This window comes from Archocentrus centrarchus, chromosome 11 (assembly GCF_007364275.1).
Source record: "Archocentrus centrarchus isolate MPI-CPG fArcCen1 chromosome 11, fArcCen1, whole genome shotgun sequence".
Taxonomy (NCBI): Eukaryota; Metazoa; Chordata; class Actinopteri; order Cichliformes; family Cichlidae; genus Archocentrus; species Archocentrus centrarchus.
In genome coordinates this window covers 2,121,338-2,143,924 of record NC_044356.1, presented here as the reverse complement: position 1 = coordinate 2,143,924, position 22,587 = coordinate 2,121,338, and the positions used below count along the sequence as shown (strand labels likewise).

The following is a 22,587-nucleotide window of genomic DNA, read 5'->3' as shown; positions in this document are numbered from 1 at the left end:
TAATCAACACCAAAAAAGTACTGTAAAAAGACCCATCAGTAAAATCACGTTTTCTTCCACTTGTGTGCTGAACTATAAAACGTGTATATGAATTTCCTTTACTTAGTTCAGGTTTGCTGCTTCCTACTGTTGCTGAAAGGAACAACAGGTACAGTGTAAAATGTTGAGATACATCATGAATACTGAGAATTGTTTTAGGCTTAAAAGTCGCACTTATATTGGTCGTGTTTGATGTTTGGGCCAAACGACTTACATCGCTGCACTGTAGGACTTGTATTCAGATGTAGTTACACCGCACAGCACTGTGACGGCTTTGGAGGTGCTGTGCGATTGTATGAGTGTGTTTGTGCATGCATGGGTGGGTGTGCGTGTGTTTGTGTGTGTCTGTCCGTCCCTAAAACACCACTGAATAAAAGAAGAAGTTGGTCCACTTTGCATTATTCTCCAAACCACTCTGCCCCATCTGTACCCCAGCAGCCAAGCTGAAACTACAGACCACCACCACAGTCAGGTTTAGAATGTAAATTCATGATTTGGAAATATTTTGTCAGCAAGTACAAGAGAAACTACAATTGAACATAAAGTATAAGGTTGTTTAGAAATACTGACAAACAAATCATAAAACTGGACTGATGTGAAAAGTACCCATGAGTTAATAAAAAAGAAAGAAAACAGAATGTCCTTACAAATAAAATATTTACATATCAAGACTCAGTTGTTTGACACCTGTGTGTATTTGAAGCTCTCTGACATTAGGTGCACAGGCTGAATATAAAAGATGGACGTCTGAAAAGTGAAGCCAATGCTGAAGTGCCTTAAACCTGCATTTTTCATCATGGCCAGCAGAGGGTGCCTCCTGGCTGCAAATTATAGAGGTCTTTGAGAAAATCACTCTTCTGCTCATCTGACTTCAGCAAACATTTCTCTGATAACTTTATGGTCTCAGTCACTAGTTTCTGATCTGGTTTATTATTATGTCTGTATGAACATCTTTTAGTCAGTAATATTAATCTCAGAAGAGGTACAGAGCACAGGGAAATCTTTTGTATTAAGCTTGCACAAGATGCAGTTACACCAATCAGAAATAATCCATCAAAAGAAAACATTCTCATAACGCATAGAGGAGATAAAATAATATTTTGTATGGTTTCAAAATGATCAAAACAACCCAAGGACTACATCTTTAAATGTGGATGTTTTCTGATTGTGAAGCACTGAGTTTCTTTGTTTTAATCAAAGGTACCATAAAAGAGAATGTTGGCTAACAAATTAATTCTCAGTAGAATATTTATCTTGTGAATATTGTTGAGTTTTCAGCCTTATTTTGTGTCTCTATAAACAGAAAAATATTTCCAGGCATTAAGTGATATAATACGGTGGATAACAATAACATTTTTAAAATCTCCTTTAGAACTGACTCATTTACTCAATTTGGTGAAAATTTCATCAATTTATGAAAAGAAAAAACAATCAAAGCTTGAAAATTGAACTTCAACTTCAAAATGGTAACTGGCTGATACCCTTGAATTTGTTTAAAAGAAAGAAGAGAGAGAAATAGAAAAAATATAGTTATTTTATGTGGACACTGACTACCAAGCAGCAGAAGCCTGTAAATATTGTTTCTTAGGCTGAATCGACTCAACCAGTTATTGAGCTTTATTTATCCAGGAAGTAGCTTATCTTTAGTCTACTGGATTTAACTGGCCCAAAATGGTCATCTCTTATATGTACTGTAGTCCTAATGTAGCCATGAAACCACAATCACATCCAACCCAATTATAAACATAGCCATATTCACACAGGGAAAAATGTAGAAGTTCACAAGAAAACAATGTCACAAATGTGTTTGTAGGTAACATCCTGTCAACTCCAAAATTCAAAGTGATCACTGCTTCAGGAGAACAATAGGAGAGACATGTAGATAATTAAAGCATTAGTGGACACACCTTTAACCGTGACGTTAAGTGCCATTACTTCACCTGCACATATTTGTCCTCAGGCTTGAGTCAGGTGCTTATAAAAAGAGGAGCTGAAATTGGAGGACCTCAGATTCTTTCACTGCAGTGGACGACATACAAACATAGAAATAATATGTAAGTAATTCTATTATATTACGAAATATATTACTTCTGTCCAAATATGATTTATTACATTGAACCAATCTAGCAATTTAAAAGGCAATTTGAGTTTTACATCAATGTGCATATCTTTTTTAAAGATTTTTAAATCTTTTTTAATGACACTTTACATGTTCTAAAATGACTTGTAAGATTTTTAATACTATTTATGTAAAGAGGAGTGGAAAAACACACTTTCCAAAAATATAATTTTATATATATTTAGACATCATAATTTGTATTCAAATAATACTACTTATAAGAAACTTTTGGACTTTTATATAAATACATAAATTCACAGTTTGATTCACAGTCAATCTAAAGACCCACCTTGTTTAGAGATGTGGAAAAATTATCATGACATGACAAATTAAACTGTAGGAGAAGAATATTGCCAAATTCATAAAAGAAACATTTTATAATCAATGATCTCAGTGAAATATTAGAACTGTATCTGTTAATTTATTTAACTAAACATTTTTTTGTGTGTTATGGCATGTGAACCTCAAACTTTTCTCCAACACAAATTTATAAAACTGCACTGAAGCTACTGTAGAGAGATTATGTATTTAGGCTTTCTTTCACATGGCAATAACCATGATGAACTTAATTTCCAGAAGGTGCAGCTGAGAAAAAGCTTCACCATGATGACAAAGACATCTTTCATCTTTCTTCTGTTTGTTGGTAAGATAAACTATTACTGTTCAAATAATTTTACATTCAACTTAAATGTGAGCAAATATGAAAATAACAGGATATCTTCCATTCAGCCTGCTGCAACGCCCAGACCAACACAACCATTGCTGAATCAACAACTAACACTGTTGCTACAAGCACAGTTGCAGAAATGACAACAACTGCCACTGCAGAAACAACCACACCTACCTTTACAACCACGGCTGCTGCAACAACAACCACAGCTGCAGCAATGACAACCACGGCTGCCCCTACAACCACAGCTGCAGGAACAACAACTGCAACTTCCCCTACAACTACAATTTCATATCCGACAACAACAGCAGCTGTAGAAACAACCACAGCTGACCAAACAACCACGGTTGCCCCTATGACAACCACATCAGCCCCTACAACCACTGGTGAATCAACAGCTACAACAACAGCTACTGCTGAATCAACTACAACAATTTCCACTACAACTATAGCTGCAGAAACAACAACAACCACTGCAACAACCACAGCTGCAGCAATGACATCTTCAACAACAAGCACACTGCCCCCTACAACCATTGCAGACTCAATGAGTACAATTGCCCCTTCATCTACAACTGCAGAACAAACAACTGCTGCAACAACTACAGCTGCAGAAACGACCACAGCTGCCCCAACAACCACGGCTGCTCCAACAGCAACCACACTGGCGCCTACAGTTACCGCTGAATCAACAACTACAACTTCCCCTACAACTACAGTTTCACAAACAACAACGACTGTTGCAACAACTACAGCTGCTGCAACAACATCCACAGATGCAGCAACAACAATGACGGCTGCACCATCGACAACCATATCGGTCCCTACAACCACTGCAGAATCAGTGAGTACAATTGCACGTTCAACTCTAGGAGCAGAAACAACAACAACTGCCGCAGCAACTACAGCTACAGAAACAACCACAGCTGCCCCAGCAACCATGGCTGCTGCAACGACAGCTGCAGCAATGACATCTTCGGCTGCTCCAACAACAAGCACGCTGCCCCCTACAACCATTGCAGACTCAATGAGTACAATTGCCCCTTCATCTACAGCTGCAGAACAAACAACTGCTGCAACAACTACAGCTGCAGAAACGACCACAGCTGCCCCAACAACCACTCCTGCTGGAACAGCAACTACAGATAGAGCAACGACAATGACGGCTGCCCCAACTACAACCACAATGGCCCCTATAGTTACCGCTGAATTAACAACTACAACTTCTCCTACAACTACAGTTTCAGAAACAACAACGACTGTTGCAACAACTACAGCTGCTGCCCCAACAACATCCACAGATGCAGCAACGACAATGACGGCTGCACCATCGACAACCACATCGTTCCCTACAACCACTGCAGAATCAGTGAGTACAATTGCACCTTCAACTACAGGAGCAGAAACAACCACAGCTGCCCCAGCAACCACGGGTGCTGCAACAACAGCTGCAGCAATGACATCTTCGGCTGCTCCAACAACAAGCACACTGCCCCCTACAACCATTGCAGACTCAATGAGTACAATTGCCCCTTCATCTACAGCTGCAGAACAAACAACTGCTGCAACAACTACAGCTGCAGAAACAACCACAGCTGCCCCAACAATCACTCCTGCTGGAACAGCAACTACAGATACAGCAACAACACTGACAGCTGCCCCAACTACAACCACAATGGCTCCTACAACAACTGCTGAATCAACAACTACAGTTGCACAAACCAAAACGGAAACCACAACTGCTCCAACAAGTACAGCTGTGGAAACAACAACTGCTCCATCAACTACTACAAATTCCTTTATAATTACAGCTGCAGTAACAACCACAGCTGCAGAAACAATAACCACAGCTTCTACTACATTGACAACAGCCTCCCCAACAACCAGTGTTGGAGTATCGACCACAACTGCTCCTACAACATCCACAGCTGCAGCAACATCCACAGGTGCACCAACAACAACCACAGCATCCACAACTTTGACCACATCTTTCCCAACAACCACTGCAGCAGCAACATTGATCACAGTTGACCCTACAGCAACCACAGCTTCCGCAACAACAACCACAGGTGCAGCAATGACATCCACAGCTGTAGGAACAACAACCATTGCTTCAGCAACAGCCACAACTTTCACAACATCGACCACAACTGCCCGAACAACCACGGCTGCTGGAACAGCAACCACAGCTTCCGCAACAACAACCGCAGGTGGAGCAATGACATCCACAGCTGCAGGAACAACAACCACTGCTTCAGCAACAGCCGCAACTTTCTCAACATCGACCACAACTGCCCCAACAACCACGGCTGCTGGAACAGCAACCACGGCTGCTGGAACAGCAACCACAGCTGCAGTAACAACAACCACAGCTGCAGTAACAACAACCACAGCTGCAGTAACAACAACCACAGCTGCAACAACAACAACCAAAACCACAACTGCCCCAACCAGTTCCTCTTCCATCCTCAGCAAAATCAGCTTCTTGTCAGTAGTTGTTGCCCTGATATCACATGCATTTAATTCATATTAACATTTTTCCTTTAAATTCACATCTTCTAAATTAAGTCATAAAATGTGAAGAACGTGAAGAATTCAAATGTTTTAATAACCATATTACCAATATTTAATTTGATATTTATTGTATTTATACGTGTGTGAGTGTCTGCATAAGTGAGAGTGAGAGATGTTAGATATTTTCCCTCCTGGAGATAATGTCTGTGTATGTATTTGTCATCCAAACATTTGTGATGGGATGAGCTATATTTTATTTATTGTCGTCTTTTGTCCTTTTATACTTTTCAAAAACGTCATACAGGATCATGTGATGTAAGTAAAATAAAAGCCCTCAAAAATACACAATAATTTGAGTTGAGCAATTCTGATATAATCACATTGAACTTATTTGTTGGTATGTCGCAATTCTTTTACTCACCAAAAAATATCTTTTTATGTGTTTGCTGAAGATTTACAACATTTTCCTTTCAGCCAAAACACAGGCTTTACATGTCATTAAGGATTGAGAATAAGTAGCCAGTGGAAGGTTGTCTCAATCCCAACTCATCTGATATGGACATTTGGTCAGGACCTCTTAAAATATTTTCATGCAGTGGACACTGACACAACTTATTTCCTTTCAAATAAAAGCACTGAGACCTCAAAGACATTTTTTTGAAGGAATCTTGCTGCAGAGGTGAGAATTCTGATTAGAGTAAACCTGGTCACAGTCAGGTCAGTCCTCATGAGGCTTTTGGCTAATTTCAAATCATTAAGTTAGACTTGAATACTCTGGTGGCCAAAGTTTATTGTATTATTAGCATGACCCCATCTATACTATATCTATACTCCTACAAAGGTTTTTCAGCATTCTTTCAAAAATTTCAACCTATTGTGTTTGCTGACAGAATGACATGAAAATAGTATGAAACAAAATAAACAGTATATATATAAAATATCTCCTGGGCAGAGGTAATAAGTTTATGGATGCAGTTCTCATTCCTCAGTAAACAGGGATGCACAAGTCAGAAGACAGAAGTTTTAAAATGTCACCTGATTTAGTCTAGTATTTATTAAAGTATTTCTGAATTGCTAGAACACATTTCTTGAACCCTCCATCCATTTTAAACACAAATCCAAAAACTCAAACTGCTCTCACAACATCCCAGACCTCCCTGTCGAAACCAAACTATCACCTCAAAAATCAGTTGTCCTGTGTTCAGAACACACACTTTAGCCACAACACCAAATAATCCAAGACATAGCATCCAGGGCGTGTAGTGAACAGGAAATCTTTATTCTAAGAATAGAATAGAATACAATAAAATAGAATATAATAGAATAGAATGCATTTTAGTAACAAATGTGCTTTTATAAATAAATTGTTTTGCATAGGGTCTTTACAATATAAAGCACCATGAGATTTGGTGCTATATAAATACAACTTAATTAAATAGAGTACACTCATAGCATTACCATAAATAGTTGGACCTGCGCCCACTGTAGATTCAGGGAGATGGTAGTGGACTTCTGTAGGTCTGGACCACACCCACAGCCTGACTCTATTGGGGGGTAATGAGGACCTATAAATATCTCAGTGTGCAAGTGGATGATAAACTGGACTGGCGGATGTGGGCAGATAAGCTATACAGGAAGGGACAGAGCCGACTTTATTTCTTAAGAAGTTTGGAGTCCTTCAACATTTCCAGGAAACACTTGCAGATGTTCTACCAATCTATAGTTGCTAGCATTCTTTTATTTGTGGTAGTGTCCTGGGGAGGCAGCATTAGGAAAGAAGATGTGATGCAGCTAAATAACTAGCTCATGTGGGTTGGGTCAATGGTTGGACTGGAGCTGGACTCTGACTAGAGTGGCATAGAGAAGGACACTGGACATCTATCTATCTATCTATCTATCTATCTATCTATCTATCTATCTATCTATCTATCTATCCATCTATCTATCTATCTATCTATCTATCTATCTATCTATCTATCTATCTATCTATCTATCTATCTATCTATCTATCTATCTATCTATCTATCTATCTATCTATCTCTCTCTTCTTTTTCATGCTGATTTTGAATACAGGACTCTTAGTTGTAAGATTTAGCTGATTAAAGTTGTAAACTTTTCTCCAATGCTGGATTCTACCTGGTAACAGAGACCTTCAATTTCTGTTTTAGCTGCTCCGCGAAAAATACTGAGGAGTTTATTTTTAGATATGTGTGTGTTGTGAGGTCTGGGGCATATTTTAGGGTTGATGTTGCAATAAGACACAGCTGACGTGATCCACAGAGAAAATAAACACACAGATCATCAGAGCTCCACCAAAGTCTCATTACGCTTTAGAAACGTGTCGTCGTCACAAGAAGCAGCTGATTCAAGGTCACACAGGGTAGGTCTCCCTGTGACGAGCCACATAAAGTGAATCGTAAACATTCAGTGACGCGTTGACTCCTGTTTGACGGATATGGTGCATTCCTCAGGGAAGACTCAACCACTTCCAGAGCAAGCTGGGAAATTCTTTTAAGGGGTTTGTGCCTGCTAATTATGAATGATTAACACAAGGGTAACTTCTGTTTAAGATATTACAAAAATATGAATCAATACAAACAAGTCCTTAAAGTGATAATAATCAACACCAAAAAAGTACTGTAAAAGACCCATCAGTAAATCACGTTTTCTTCCACTTGTGTGCTGAACTATAAAACGTGTATATGAATTTCCTTTACTTAGTTCAGGTTTGCTGCTTCCTACTGTTGCTGAAAGGAACAACAGGTACAGTGTAAAATGTTGAGATACATCATGAATACTGAGAATTGTTTTAGGCTTAAAGTCGCACTTATATTGGTCGTGTTTGATGTTTGGGCCAAACGACTTACATCGCTGCACTGTAGGACTTGTATTCAGATGTAGTTACACCGCACAGCACTGTGACGGCTTTGGAGGTGCTGTGCGATTGTATGAGTGTGTTTGTGCATGCGTGGGTGGGTGTGCGTGTGTTTGTGTGTGTCTGTCCGTCCCTAAAACACCACTGAATAAAAGAAGAAGTTGGTCCACTTTGCATTACTCTCCAAACCACTCTGCCCCATCTGTACCCCAGCAGCCAAGCTGAAACTACAGACCACCACCACAGTCAGGTTTAGAATGTAAATTCATGATTTGGAAATATTTTGTCAGCAAGTACAAGAGAAACTACAATTGAACATAAAGTATAAGGTTGTTTAGAAATACTGACAAACAAATCATAAAACTGGACTGATGTGAAAAGTACCCATGAGTTAATAAAAAGAAAGAAAACAGAATGTCCTTACAAATAAAATATTTACATATCAAGACTCAGTTGTTTGACACCTGTGTGTATTTGAAGCTCTCTGACATTAGGTGCACAGGCTGAATATAAAAGATGGACGTCTGAAAGTGAAGCCAATGCTGAAGTGCCTTAAACCTGCATTTTTCATCATGGCCAGCAGAGGGTGCCTCCTGGCTGCAAATTATAGAGGTCTTTGAGAAAATCACTCTTCTGCTCATCTGACTTCAGCAAACATTTCTCTGATAACTTATGGTCTCAGTCACTAGTTTCTGATCTGGTTTATTATTATGTCTGTATGAACATCTTTTAGTCAGTAATATTAATCTCAGAAGAGGTACAGAGCACAGGAAAATCTTTTGTATTAAGCTTGCACAAGATGCAGTTACACCAATCAGAAATAATCCATCAAAAGAAAACATTCTCATAACGCACAGAGGAGATAAAATAATATTTTGTATGGTTTCGAAATGATCAAAACAACCCAAGGACTACATCTTTAAATGTGGATGTTTTCTGATTGTGAAGCACTGAGTTTCTTTGTTTTAATCAAAGGTACCATAAAGAGAATGTTGGCTAACAAATTAATTCTCAGTAGAATATTTATCTTGTGAATATTGTTGAGTTTTCAGCCTTATTTTGTGTCTCTATAAACAGAAAAATATTTCCAGGCATTAAGTGACATATAACAGTGGATAACAATAACATTTCTAAAAATCTCCTTTAAAACTGACTCATTTACTCAATTTGGTGAAAATTTCATCAATTTATGAAAAGAAAAAACAATCAAAGCTTGAAAATTGAACTTCAACTTCAAAATGGTAACTGGCTGATACCCTTGAATTTGTTTAAAAGAAAGAAGAGAGAGAAATAGAAAAAATATAGTTATTTTATGTGGACACTGACTACCAAGCAGCAGAAGCCTGTAAATATTGTTTCTTAGGCTGAAACGACTCAACCAGTTATTGAGCTTTATTTATCCAGGAAGTAGCTTATCTTTAGTCTACTGGATTTAACTGGCCCAAAATGGTCATCTCTTATATGTAGTCCTAATGTAGCCATGAAACCACAATCACATCCAACCCAATTATAAACATAGCCATATTCACACAGGGAAAAATGTAGAAGTTCACAAGAAAACAATGTCACAAATGTGTTTGTAGGTAACATCCTGTCAACTCCAAAATTCAAAGTGATCACTGCTTCAGGAGAACAATAGGAGAGACATGTAGATAATTAAAGCATTAGTGGACACACCTTTAACCGTGACGATAAGTGCCATTACTTCACCTGCACATATTTGTCCTCAGGCTTGAGTCAGGTGCTTATAAAAAGAGGAGCTGAAATTGGAGGACCTCAGATTCTTTCACTGCAGTGGACGACATACAAACATAGAAATAATATGTAAGTAATTCTATTATATTACGAAATATATTACTTCTGTCCAAATATGATTTATTACATTGAACCAATCTAGCAATTTAAAAGGCAATTTGAGTTTTACATCAATGTGCATATCTTTTTTAAAGATTTTTAAATCTTTTTTAATGACACTTTACATGTTCTAAAATGACTTGTAAGATTTTTAATACTATTTATGTAAAGAGGAGTGGAAAAACACACTTTCCAAAGTATAATTATATATATTTAGACATCATAATTTGTATTCAAATAATACTACTTATAAGAAACTTTTGGACTTTTATATAAATACATAAATTCACAGTTTGATTCACAGTCAATCTAAAGACCCACCTTGTTTAGAGATGTGGAAAAATTATCATGACATGACAAATTAAACTGTAGGAGAAGAATATTGCCAAATTCATAAAAGAAACATTTTATAATCAATGATCTCAGTGAAATATTAGAACTGTATCTGTTAATTTATTTAACTAAACATTTTTTTGTGTGTTATGGCATGTGAACCTCAAACTTTTCTCCAACACAAATTTATAAAACTGCACTGAAGCTACTGTAGAGAGATTATGTATTTAGGCTTTCTTTCACATGGTAATAACCATGAGGAACTTAATTTCCAGAAGGTGCAGCTGAGAAAAAGCTTCACCATGATGACAAAGACATCTTTCATCTTTCTTCTGTTTGTTGGTAAGATAAACTATCATTGTTCAAATAATTTTACATCAACTTAAATGTGAGCAAATATGAAAATAACAGGATATCTTCCATTCAGCCTGCTGCAACGCCCAGACCAACACAACCATTGCTGAATCAACAACTACAACTGTTGCTACAAGCACAGTTGCAGAAATGACAACAACTGCCACTGCAGAAACAACCACACCTACCTTAACAACCACGGCTGCTGCAACAACAACCACAGCTGCAGCAATGACAACCACGGCTGCCCCTACAACCACATCTGCAGGAACAACAACTGCAACTTCCCCTACAACTACAATTTCAGATATGACAACCACATCAGCCCCTACAACCACTGGTGAATCAACAGCTACAACAACAGCTACTGCTGAATCAACTACAATTTCCACTACAACTATAGCTGCAGAAACAACAACAACCACTGCAACAACCACAGCTGCAGCAATGACATCTTCAACAACAAGCACACTGCCCCCTACAACCATTGCAGACTCAATGAGTACAATTGCCCCTTCATCTACAACTGCAGAACAAACAACTGCTGCAACAACTACAGCTGCAGAAACGACCACAGCTGCCCCAACAACCACGGCTTCTCCAACAGCAACCACACTGGCCCCTACAGTTACCGCTGAATCAACAACTACAACTTCCCCTACAACTACAGTTTCAGAAACAACAACGACTGTTGCAACAACTACAGCTGCTGCAACAACATCCACAGATACAGCAACAACAATGACGGCTGCACCATCGACAACCATATCGGTCCCTACAACCACTGCAGAATCAGTGAGTACAATTGCACCTTCAACTCTAGGAGCAGAAACAACAACAACTGCCGCAGCAACTACAGCTACAGAAACAACCACAGCTGCCCCAGCAACCACGGCTGCTGCAACGACAGCTGCAGCAATGACATCTTCGGCTGCTCCAACAACAAGCACGCTGCCCCCTACAACCATTGCAGACTCAATGAGTACAATTGCCCCTTCATCTACAACTGCAGAACAAACAACTGCTGCAACAACTACAGCTGCAGAAACGACCACAGCTGCCCCAACAACCACTCCTGCTGGAACAGCAACTACACATAGAGCAACGACAATGACGGCTGCCCCAACTACAACCACAATGGCCCCTATAGTTACCGCTGAATTAACAACTACAACTTCTCCTACAACTACAGTTTCAGAAACAACAACGACTGTTGCAACAACTACAGCTGCTGCCCCAACAACATCCACAGATGCAGCAACGACATTGACGGCTGCACCATCGACAACCACATCGTTCCCTACAACCACTGCAGAATCAGTGAGTACAATTGCACCTTCAACTACAGGAGCAGAAACAACCACAGCTGCCCCAGCAACCACTGGTGCTGCAACGACAGCTGCAGCAATGACATCTTCGGCTGCTCCAACAACAAGCACACTGCCCCCTACAACCATTGCAGACTCAATGAGTACAATTGCCCCTTCATCTACAGCTGCAGAACAAACAACTGCTGCAACAACTACAGCTGCAGAAACAACCACAGCTGCCCCAACAATCACTCCTGCTGGAACAGCAACTACAGATACAGCAACAACACTGACAGCTGCCCCAACTACAACCACAATGGCTCCTACAACAACTGCTGAATCAACAACTACAGTTGCACAAACCAAAACGGAAACCACAACTGCTCCAACAAGTACAGCTGTGGAAACAACAACTGCTCCATCAACTACTACAAATTCCTTTATAATTACAGCTGCAGTAACAACCACAGCTGCAGAAACAATAACCACAGCTTCTACTACATTGACAACAGCCTCCCCAACAACCAGTGTTGGAGTATCGACCACAACTGCTCCTACAACATCCACAGCTGCAGCAACATCCACAGGTGCACCAACAACAACCACAGCATCCACAACTTTGACCACATCTTTCCCAACAACAACTGCAGCAGCAACATTGATCACAGTTGACCCTACAGCAACCACAGCTTCCGCAACAACAACCACAGGTGCAGCAATGACATCCACAGCTGTAGGAACAACAACCATTGCTTCAGCAACAGCCACAACTTTCACAATATCGACCACAACTGCCAGAACAACCACGGCTGCTGGAACAGCAACCACAGCTTCCGCAACAACAACCGCAGGTGCAGCAATGACATCCACAGCTGCAGGAACAACAACCACAGCTTCAGCAACAGCCGCAACTTTCGCAACATCGACCACAACTGCCCCAACAACCACGGCTGCTGGAACAGCAACCACAGCTGCAGTAACAACAACCACAGCTGCAGTAACAACAACCACAGCTGCAACAACAACAACTACAGCTACAACAACCAAAACCACAACTGCCCCAACCAGTTCCTCTTCCATCCTCAGCAAAATCAGCTTCTTGTCAGTAGTTGTTGCCCTGATATCACATGCATTTAATTCATATTAACATTTTTCCTTTAAATTCACATCTTCTAAATTAAGTCATAAAATGTGAAGAAAGTGAAGAATTCAAATGTTTTAATAACCATATTACCAATATTTAATTTGATATTTATTGTATTTATACGTGTGTGAGTGTCTGCATAAGTGAGAGTGAGAGATGTTAGATATTTTCCCTCCTGGAGATAATGTCTGTGTATGTATTTGTCATCCAAACATTTGTGATGGGATGAGCTATATTTTATTTATTGTCGTCTTTTGTCCTTTTATACTTTTCAAAAACGTCATACAGGATCATGTGATGTAAGTAAAATAAAAGCCCTCAAAAATACACAATAATTTGAGTTGAGCAATTCTGATATAATCACATTGAACTTATTTGTTGGTATGTCGCAATTCTTTTACTCACCAAAAAATATCTTTTTATGTGTTTGCTGAAGATTTACAACATTTTCCTTTCAGCCAAAACACAGGCTTCACATGTCATTAAGGATTGAGAATAAGTAGCCAGTGGAAGGTTGTCTCAATCCCAACTCATCTGATATGGACATTTGGTCAGGACCTCTTAAAATATTTTCATGCAGTGGACACTGACACAACTTATTTCCTTTCAAATAAAAGCACTGAGACCTCAAAGACATTTTTTTGAAGGAATCTTGCTGCAGAGGTGAGAATTCTGATTAGAGTAAACCTGGTCACAGTCAGGTCAGTCCTCATGAGGCTTTTGGCTAATTTCAAATCATTAAGTTAGACTTGAATACTCTGGTGGCCAAAGTTTATTGTATTATTAGCATGACCCCATCTATACTATATCTATACTCCTACAAAGGTTTTTCAGCATTCTTTCAAAAATTTCAACCTATTGTGTTTGCTGACAGAATGACATGAAAATAGTATGAAACAAAATAAACAGTATATATATAAAATATCTCCTGGGCAGAGGTAATAAGTTTATGGATGCAGTTCTCATTCCTCAGTAAACAGGGATGCACAAGTCAGAAGACAGAAGTTTTAAAATGTCACCTGATTTAGTCTAGTATTTATTAAAGTATTTCTGAATTGCTAGAACACATTTCTTGAACCCTCCATCCATTTTAAACACAAATCCAAAAACTCAAACTGCTCTCACAACATCCCAGACCTCCCTGTCGAAACCAAACTATCACCTCAAAAATCAGTTGTCCTGTGTTCAGAACACACACTTTAGCCACAACACCAAATAATCCAAGACATAGCATCCAGGGCATGTAGTGAACAGGAAATCTTTATTCTAAGAATAGAATAGAATACAATAAAATAGAATATAATAGAATAGAATGCATTTTAGTAACAAATGTGCTTTTATAAATAAATTGTTTTGCATAGGGTCTTTACAATATAAAGCACCATGAGATTTGGTGCTATATAAATACAACTTAATTAAATAGAGTACACTCATAGCATTACCATAAATAGTTGGACCTGCGCCCACTGTAGATTCAGGGAGATGGTAGTGGACTTCTGTAGGTCTGGACCACACCCCCAGCCTGACTCTATTGGGGGGGGGGGGGGTAATGAGGACCTATAAATATCTCAGTGTGCAAGTGGATGACAAACTGGACTGGCAGATGTGGGCAGATAAGCTATACAGGAAGGGACAGAGCCGACTTTATTTCTTAAGAAGTTTGGAGTCCTTCAACATTTCCAGGAAACACTTGCAGATGTTCTACCAATCTATAGTTGCTAGCATTCTTTTATTTGTGGTAGTGTCCTGGGGAGGCAGCATTAGGAAAGAAGATGTGATGCAGCTAAATAACTAGCTCATGTGGGTTGGGTCAATGGTTGGACTGGAGCTGGACTCTGACTAGAGTGGCATAGAGAAGGACACTGGACATCTATCTATCTATCTATCTATCTATCTATCCATCTATCTATCTATCTATCTATCCATCTATCTATCTATCTATCTATCTATCTATCTATCTATCTATCTATCTATCTATCTATCTATCTCTCTCTTCTTTTTCATGCTGATTTTGAATACAGGACTCTTAGTTGTAAGATTTAGCTGATTAAAGTTGTAAACTTTTCTCCAATGCTGGATTCTACCTGGTAACAGAGACCTTCAATTTCTGTTTTAGCTGCTCCGCGAAAAATACTGAGGAGTTTATTTTTAGATATGTGTGTGTTGTGAGGTCTGGGGCATATTTTAGGGTTGATGTTGCAATAAGACACAGCTGACGTGATCCACAGAGAAAATAAACACACAGATCATCAGAGCTCCACCAAAGTCTCATTACGCTTTAGAAACGTGTCGTCGTCACAAGAAGCAGCTGATTCAAGGTCACACAGGGTAGGTCTCCCTGTGACGAGCCACATAAAGTGAATCGTAAACATTCAGTGACGCGTTGACTCCTGTTTGACGGATATGGTGCATTCCTCAGGGAAGACTCAACCACTTCCAGAGCAAGCTGGGAAATTCTTTTAAGGGGTTTGTGCCTGCTAATTATGAATGATTAACACAAGGGTAACTTCTGTTTAAGATATTACAAAAATATGAATCAATACAAACAAGTCCTTAAAGTGATAATAATCAACACCAAAAAAGTACTGTAAAAAGACCCATCAGTAAAATCACGTTTTCTTCCACTTGTGTGCTGAACTATAAAACGTGTATATGAATTTCCTTTACTTAGTTCAGGTTTGCTGCTTCCTACTGTTGCTGAAAGGAACAACAGGTACAGTGTAAAATGTTGAGATACATCATGAATACTGAGAATTGTTTTAGGCTTAAAAGTCGCACTTATATTGGTCGTGTTTGATGTTTGGGCCAAACGACTTACATCGCTGCACTGTAGGACTTGTATTCAGATGTAGTTACACCGCACAGCACTGTGACGGCTTTGGAGGTGCTGTGCGATTGTATGAGTGTGTTTGTGCATGCGTGGGTGGGTGTGCGTGTGTTTGTGTGTGTCTGTCCGTCCCTAAAACACCACTGAATAAAAGAAGAAGTTGGTCCACTTTGCATTACTCTCCAAACCACTCTGCCCCATCTGTACCCCAGCAGCCAAGCTGAAACTACAGACCACCACCACAGTCAGGTTTAGAATGTAAATTCATGATTTGGAAATATTTTGTCAGCAAGTACAAGAGAAACTACAATTGAACATAAAGTATAAGGTTGTTTAGAAATACTGACAAACAAATCATAAAACTGGACTGATGTGAAAAGTACCCATGAGTTAATAAAAAAGAAAGAAAACAGAATGTCCTTACAAATAAAATATTTACATATCAAGACTCAATCACACTGAGGCTGTTTTAAGTGTTGAGAAATAAAATTGGATGCCTTTTAAACTCTTGCAGTGAGACCTTAGTTTGTAAGAATCTTTTTAAACTCAGTTGTTTGACACCTGTGTGTATTTGAAGCTCTCTGACATTAGGTGCACAGGCTGAATATAAAAGATGGACGTCTGAAAAGTGAAGCCAATGCTGAAGTGCCTTAAACCTGCATTTTTCATCATGGCCAGCAGAGGGTGCCTCCTGGCTGCAAATTATAGAGGTCTTTGAGAAAATCACTCTTCTGCTCATCTGACTTCAGCAAACATTTCTCTGATAACTTTATGGTCTCAGTCACTAGTTTCTGATCTGGTTTATTATTATGTCTGTATGAACATCTTTTAGTCAGTAATATTAATCTCAGAAGAGGTACAGAGCACAGGAAAATCTTTTGTATTAAGCTTGCACAAGATGCAGTTACACCAATCAGAAATAATCCATCAAAAGAAAACATTCTCATAACGCACAGAGGAGATAAAATAATATTTTGTATGGTTTCGAAATGATCAAAACAACCCAAGGACTACATCTTTAAATGTGGATGTTTTCTGATTGTGAAGCACTGAGTTTCTTTGTTTTAATCAAAGGTACCATAAAAGAGAATGTTGGCTAACAAATTAATTCTCAGTAGAATATTTATCTTGTGAATATTGTTGAGTTTTCAGCCTTATTTTGTGTCTCTATAAACAGAAAAATATTTCCAGGCATTAAGTGACATAATACGGTGGATAACAATAACATTTCTAAAAATCTCCTTTAAAACTGACTCATTTACTCAATTTGGTGAAAATTTCATCAATTTATGAAAAGAAAAAACAATCAAAGCTTGAAAATTGAACTTCAACTTCAAAATGGTAACTGGCTGATACCCTTGAATTTGTTTAAAAGAAAGAAGAGAGAGAAATAGAAAAAATATAGTTATTTTATGTGGACACTGACTACCAAGCAGCAGAAGCCTGTAAATATTGTTTCTTAGGCTGAAACGACTCAACCAGTTATTGAGCTTTATTTATCCAGGAAGTAGCTTATCTTTAGTCTACTGGATTTAACTGGCCCAAAATGGTCATCTCTTATATGTAGTCCTAATGTAGCCATGAAACCACAATCACATCCAACCCAATTATAAACATAGCCATATTCACACAGGGAAAAATGTAGAAGTTCACAAGAAACAATGTCACAAATGTGTTTGTAGGTAACATCCTGTCAACTCCAAAATTCAAAGTGATCACTGCTTCAGGAGAACAATAGGAGAGACATGTAGATAATTAAAGCATTAGTGGACACACCTTTAACCGTGACGTTAAGTGCCATTACTTCACCTGCACATATTTGTCCTCAGGCTTGTGTCAGGTGCTTATAAAAAGAGGAGCTGAAATTGGAGGACCTCAGATTCTTTCACTGCAGTGGACGACATACAAACATAGAAATAATATGTAAGTAATTCTATTATATTACGAAATATATTACTTCTGTCCAAATATGATTTATTACATTGAACCAATCTAGCAATTTAAAAGGCAATTTGAGTTTTACATCAATGTGCATATCTTTTTTAAAGATTTTTAAATCTTTTTTAATGACACTTTACATGTTCTAAAATGACTTGTAAGATTTTTAATACTATTTATGTAAAGAGGAGTGGAAAAACACACTTTCCAAAAATATAATTTTATATATATTTAGACATCATAATTTGTATTCAAATAATACTACTTATAAGAAACTTTTGGACTTTTATATAAATACATAAATTCACAGTTTGATTCACAGTCAATCTAAAGACCCACCTTGTTTAGAGATGTGGAAAAATTATCATGACATGACAAATTAAACTGTAGGAGAAGAATATTGCCAAATTCATAAAAGAAACATTTTATAATCAATGATCTCAGTGAAATATTAGAACTGTATCTGTTAATTTATTTAACTAAACATTTTTTTGTGTGTTATGGCATGTGAACCTCAAACTTTTCTCCAACACAAATTTATAAAACTGCACTGAAGCTACTGTAGAGAGATTATGTATTTAGGCTTTCTTTCACATGGTAATAACCATGAGGAACTTAATTTCCAGAAGGTGCAGCTGAGAAAAAGCTTCACCATGATGACAAAGACATCTTTCATCTTTCTTCTGTTTGTTGGTAAGATAAACTATCATTGTTCAAATAATTTTACATCAACTTAACATCAACAATATGAAAATAACAGGATATCTTCCATTCAGCCTGCTGCAACGCCCAGACCAACACAACCATTGCTGAATCAACAACTACAACTGTTGCTACAAGCACAGTTGCAGAAATGACAACAACTGCCACTGCAGAAACAACCACACCTACCTTAACAACCACGGCTGCTGCAACAACAACCACAGCTGCAGCAATGACAACCACGGCTGCCCCTACAACCACAGCTGCAGGAACAACAACTGCAACTTCCCCTACAACTACAATTTCAGATATGACAACCACATCAGCCCCTACAACCACTGGTGAATCAACAGCTACAACAACAGCTACTGCTGAATCAACTACAATTTCCACTACAACTATAGCTGCAGAAACAACAACAACCACTGCAACAACCACAGCTGCAGCAATGACATCTTCAACACCAAGCACACTGCCCCCTACAACCATTGCAGACTCAATGAGTACAATTGCCCCTTCATCTACAACTGCAGAACAAACAACTGCTGCAACAACTACAGCTGCAGAAACAACCACAGCTGCCCCAACCACCACGGCTGCTGCAACGACAGCTGCAGCAATGACATCTTTGGCTGCTCCAACAACAAGCACACTGCCCCCTACAACCATTGCAGACTCAATGAGTACAATTGCCCCTTCATCTACAACTGCAGAACAAACAACTGCTGCAACAACTACAGCTGCAGAAACGACCACAGCTGCCCCAACAACCACTCCTGCTGGAACAGCAACTACACATAGAGCAACGACAATGACGGCTGCCCCAACTACAACCACAATGGCCCCTACAGTTACCGCTGAAACAACAACTACAACTTCCCCTACAACTACAGTTGCAGAAACAACAACGACTGTTGCAACAACTACAGCTGCTGCAACAACATCCACAGATGCAGCAACGACAATGACGGCTGCACCATCGACAACCATATCGGTCCCTACAACCACTGCAGAATCATTGAGTACAATTGCACCTTCAACTACAGGAGCAGAAACAACAACAACTGCCGCAGCAACTACAGCTACAGAAACAACCACAGCTGCCCCAGCAACCACGGCTGCTGCAACGACAGCTGCAGCAATGACATCTTCGGCTGCTCCAACAACAAGCACACTGCCCCCTACAACCATTGCAGACTCAATGAGTACAATTGCCCCTTCATCTACAGCTGCAGAACAAACAACTGCTGCAACAACTACAGCTGCAGAAACGACCACAGCAGCCCCAACAACCACTCCTGCTGGAACAGCAACTACAGATAGAGCAACGACAATGATGGCTGCCCCAACTACAACCACAATGGCCCCTACAGTTACAGCTGAAACAACAACTACAACTTCCCCTACAACTACAGTTGCAGAAACAACAACGACTGTTGCAGCAACTACAGCTGCTGCAACAACATCCACAGATGCAGCAACGACAATGACGGCTGCAACATCGACAACCATATCGGTCCCTACAACCACTGCAGAATCAGCGAGTACAATTGCACCTTCAACTACAGGAGCAGAAACAACAACAACTGCCGCAGCAACTGCAGCTACAGAAACAACCACAGCTGCCCCAGCAACCACGGCTGCTGCAACGACAGCTGCAGCAATGACATCTTCGGCTGCTCCAACAACAACCACCCTGCCCCTACAACCATTGCAGACTCAATGAGTACAATTGCCCCTTCATCTACAACTGCAGAACAAACAACTGCTGCAACAACTACAGCTGCAGAAACGACCACAGCAGCCCCAACAACCACTCCTGCTGCAACAGCAACTACAGATTGAGCAACGACAATGACGGCTGCCCCAACTACAACCACAATGCCCCCTACAGTTACCGCTGAATCAACAACTACAACTTCCCCTACAACTACAGTTGCAGAAACAACAACGACTGTTGCAACAACAACAGCTGCTGCAACAACATCCACAGATGCAGCAACGACAATGACGGCTGCAACATCGACAACCATATCGGTCCCTACAACCACTGCAGAATCAGTGAGTACAATTGCACCTTCAACTACAGGAGCAGAAACAACAACAACCGCCGCAGCAACTACAGTTTCAGAAACAACCACAGCTGCCCCAGCAACCACGGCTGCTGCAACGACAGCTGCAGCAATGACATCTTCAGCTGCTCCAACAACAAGCACACTGCCCCCTACAACCATTGCAGACTCAATGAGTACAATTGCCCCTTCATCTACAACTGCAGAACAAACAACTGCTGCAACAACTACAGCTGCAGAAACGACCACAGCTGTCTCAACAACCACGGCTGCTCCAACAACAACCACACTGGCCCCTAAACCCATTGTAGACTCAATGAGTACAATTGCCCCTTCATCTACAGCTGCAGAACAAACAACTGCTGCAACAACTACAGCTGAAGAAAAGACCACAGCTGCCCCAACAACCACTCCTGCTGGAACAGCAACTACAGATACAGCAATGACAGTGACGGCTGCCCCAACTACAACCACAATGGCTCTTACAACAACTGCTGAATCAACAACTACAGTTGCACAAACCAAAACGGAAACCACAACTGCTCCAACAAGTACAGCTGTGGAAACAACAACTGCTCCATCAACTACTACAATATCCTTTATAATTACAGCTGCAGTAACAACCACAGCTGCAGAAACAATAACCACAGCTTCTACTACATTGACAACAGCCTCCCCAACAACCAGTGTTGGAGTATCGACCACAACTGCTCCTACAACATCCACAGCTGCAGCAACAACCCCAGGTGCACCAACAACAACCACAGCATCCACAACTTTGACCACATCTTTCCCAACAACCACTGCAGCAGCAACATTGATCACAGTTGACCCTACAGCAACCACAGCTTCCGCAACAACAACCACAGGTGCAGCAATGACATCCACAGCTGCAGGAACAACAACCATTGCTTCAGCAACAGCCACAACTTTCACAACATCGACCACAACTGCCCGAACAACCCCGGCTGCTGGAACAGCAACCACAGCTTCCGCAACAACAACCGCAGGTGCAGCAATGACATCCACAGCTGCAGGAACAACAACCACTGCTTCAGCAACAGCCGCAACTTTCGCACCATCGACCACAACTGCCCCAACAACCACGGCTGCTGGAACAGCAACCACAGCTGCAGTAACAACAACCACAGCTGCAGTAACAACAACCACAGCTGCAACAACAACAACTACAGCTACAACAACCAAAACCACAACTGCCCCAACCAGTTCCTCTTCCATCCTCAGCAAAATCAGCTTCTTGTCAGTAGTTGTTGCCCTGATATCACATGCATTTAATTCATATTAACATTTTTCCTTTAAATTCACATCTTCTAAATTAAGTCATAAAATGTGAAGAACGTGAAGAATTCAAATGTTTTAATAACCATATTACCAATATTTAATTTGATATTTATTGTATTTATACGTGTGTGAGTGTCGGCATAAGTGAGAGTGAGAGATGTTAGATATTTTCCCTCCTGGAGATAATGTCTGTGTATGTATTTGTCATCCAAACATTTGTGATGGGATGAGCTATATTTTATTTATTGTCGTCTTTTGTCCTTTTATACTTTTCAAAAACGTCATACAGGATCATGTGATGTAAGTAAAATAAAAGCCCTCAAAAATACACAATAATTTGAGTTGAGCAATTCTGATATAATCACATTGAACTTATTTGTTGGTATGTCGCAATTCTTTTACTCACCAAAAATATCTTTTTATGTGTTTGCTGAAGATTTACAACATTTTCCTTTCAGCCAAAACACAGGCTTCACATGTCATTAAGGATTGAGAATAAGTAGCCAGTGGAAGGTTGTCTCAATCCCAACTCAT

General features: G+C 39.7%; 2 protein-coding genes across 3 annotated transcripts; both read left to right on the top strand.

Moving 5' to 3' along the window:
* The first annotated feature begins 2,041 nt into the window (after positions 1-2,041).
* Positions 2,042-6,070, top strand: LOC115788422 (mucin-5AC-like). Of its 2 annotated transcripts, XM_030741435.1 has the most exons (3): positions 2,042-2,093; positions 2,735-2,801; positions 2,888-6,070. In XM_030741435.1, exons 2-3 carry the CDS (start codon positions 2,762-2,764, stop codon positions 5,359-5,361), a joined length of 2,514 nt encoding a protein of 837 aa, XP_030597295.1. In that variant the 5' UTR covers positions 2,042-2,093; positions 2,735-2,761; the 3' UTR covers positions 5,362-6,070. The 2 variants fall into 2 exon arrangements, with proteins under 2 accessions (XP_030597295.1, XP_030597296.1); XM_030741436.1 differs by lacking the exon at positions 2,042-2,093 and having other exon boundaries at positions 2,699-2,801.
* Positions 6,071-9,989: 3,919 nt separating this feature from the next.
* LOC115788165 (mucin-5AC-like) lies at positions 9,990-20,524 on the top strand. The gene is made up of 9 exons (XM_030741108.1): positions 9,990-10,041; positions 10,680-10,746; positions 10,832-12,747; positions 12,867-13,044; positions 18,607-18,670; positions 18,823-19,020; positions 19,120-19,362; positions 19,630-19,884; positions 20,095-20,524. The coding sequence occupies exons 2-9, from the start codon at positions 10,707-10,709 to the stop codon at positions 20,522-20,524; spliced, it is 3,324 nt and encodes a 1,107-aa protein (XP_030596968.1). The 5' UTR covers positions 9,990-10,041; positions 10,680-10,706.
* The last annotated feature ends 2,063 nt before the right edge of the window (positions 20,525-22,587 follow it).

Excerpts from the sequence above, each read along its gene's own strand:
- LOC115788422 (XM_030741435.1), top strand. The coding sequence starts at position 2,762 with ATGATGACAAAGACATCTTTCATCTTTCTTCTGTTTGTTG. Across the intron at positions 2,802-2,887 it reads CATCTTTCTTCTGTTTGTTG|CCTGCTGCAACGCCCAGACC; the intron begins GTAAGATAAACT and ends TCTTCCATTCAG.
- LOC115788165 (XM_030741108.1), top strand. The coding sequence starts at position 10,707 with ATGATGACAAAGACATCTTTCATCTTTCTTCTGTTTGTTG. Across the intron at positions 19,021-19,119 it reads ATCAGCCCCTACAACCACTG|CTGCAGCAATGACATCTTCA; the intron begins GTGAATCAACAG and ends CAACAACCACAG. Across the intron at positions 19,363-19,629 it reads AACCATTGCAGACTCAATGA|ATGCAGCAACGACAATGACG; the intron begins GTACAATTGCCC and ends CAACATCCACAG.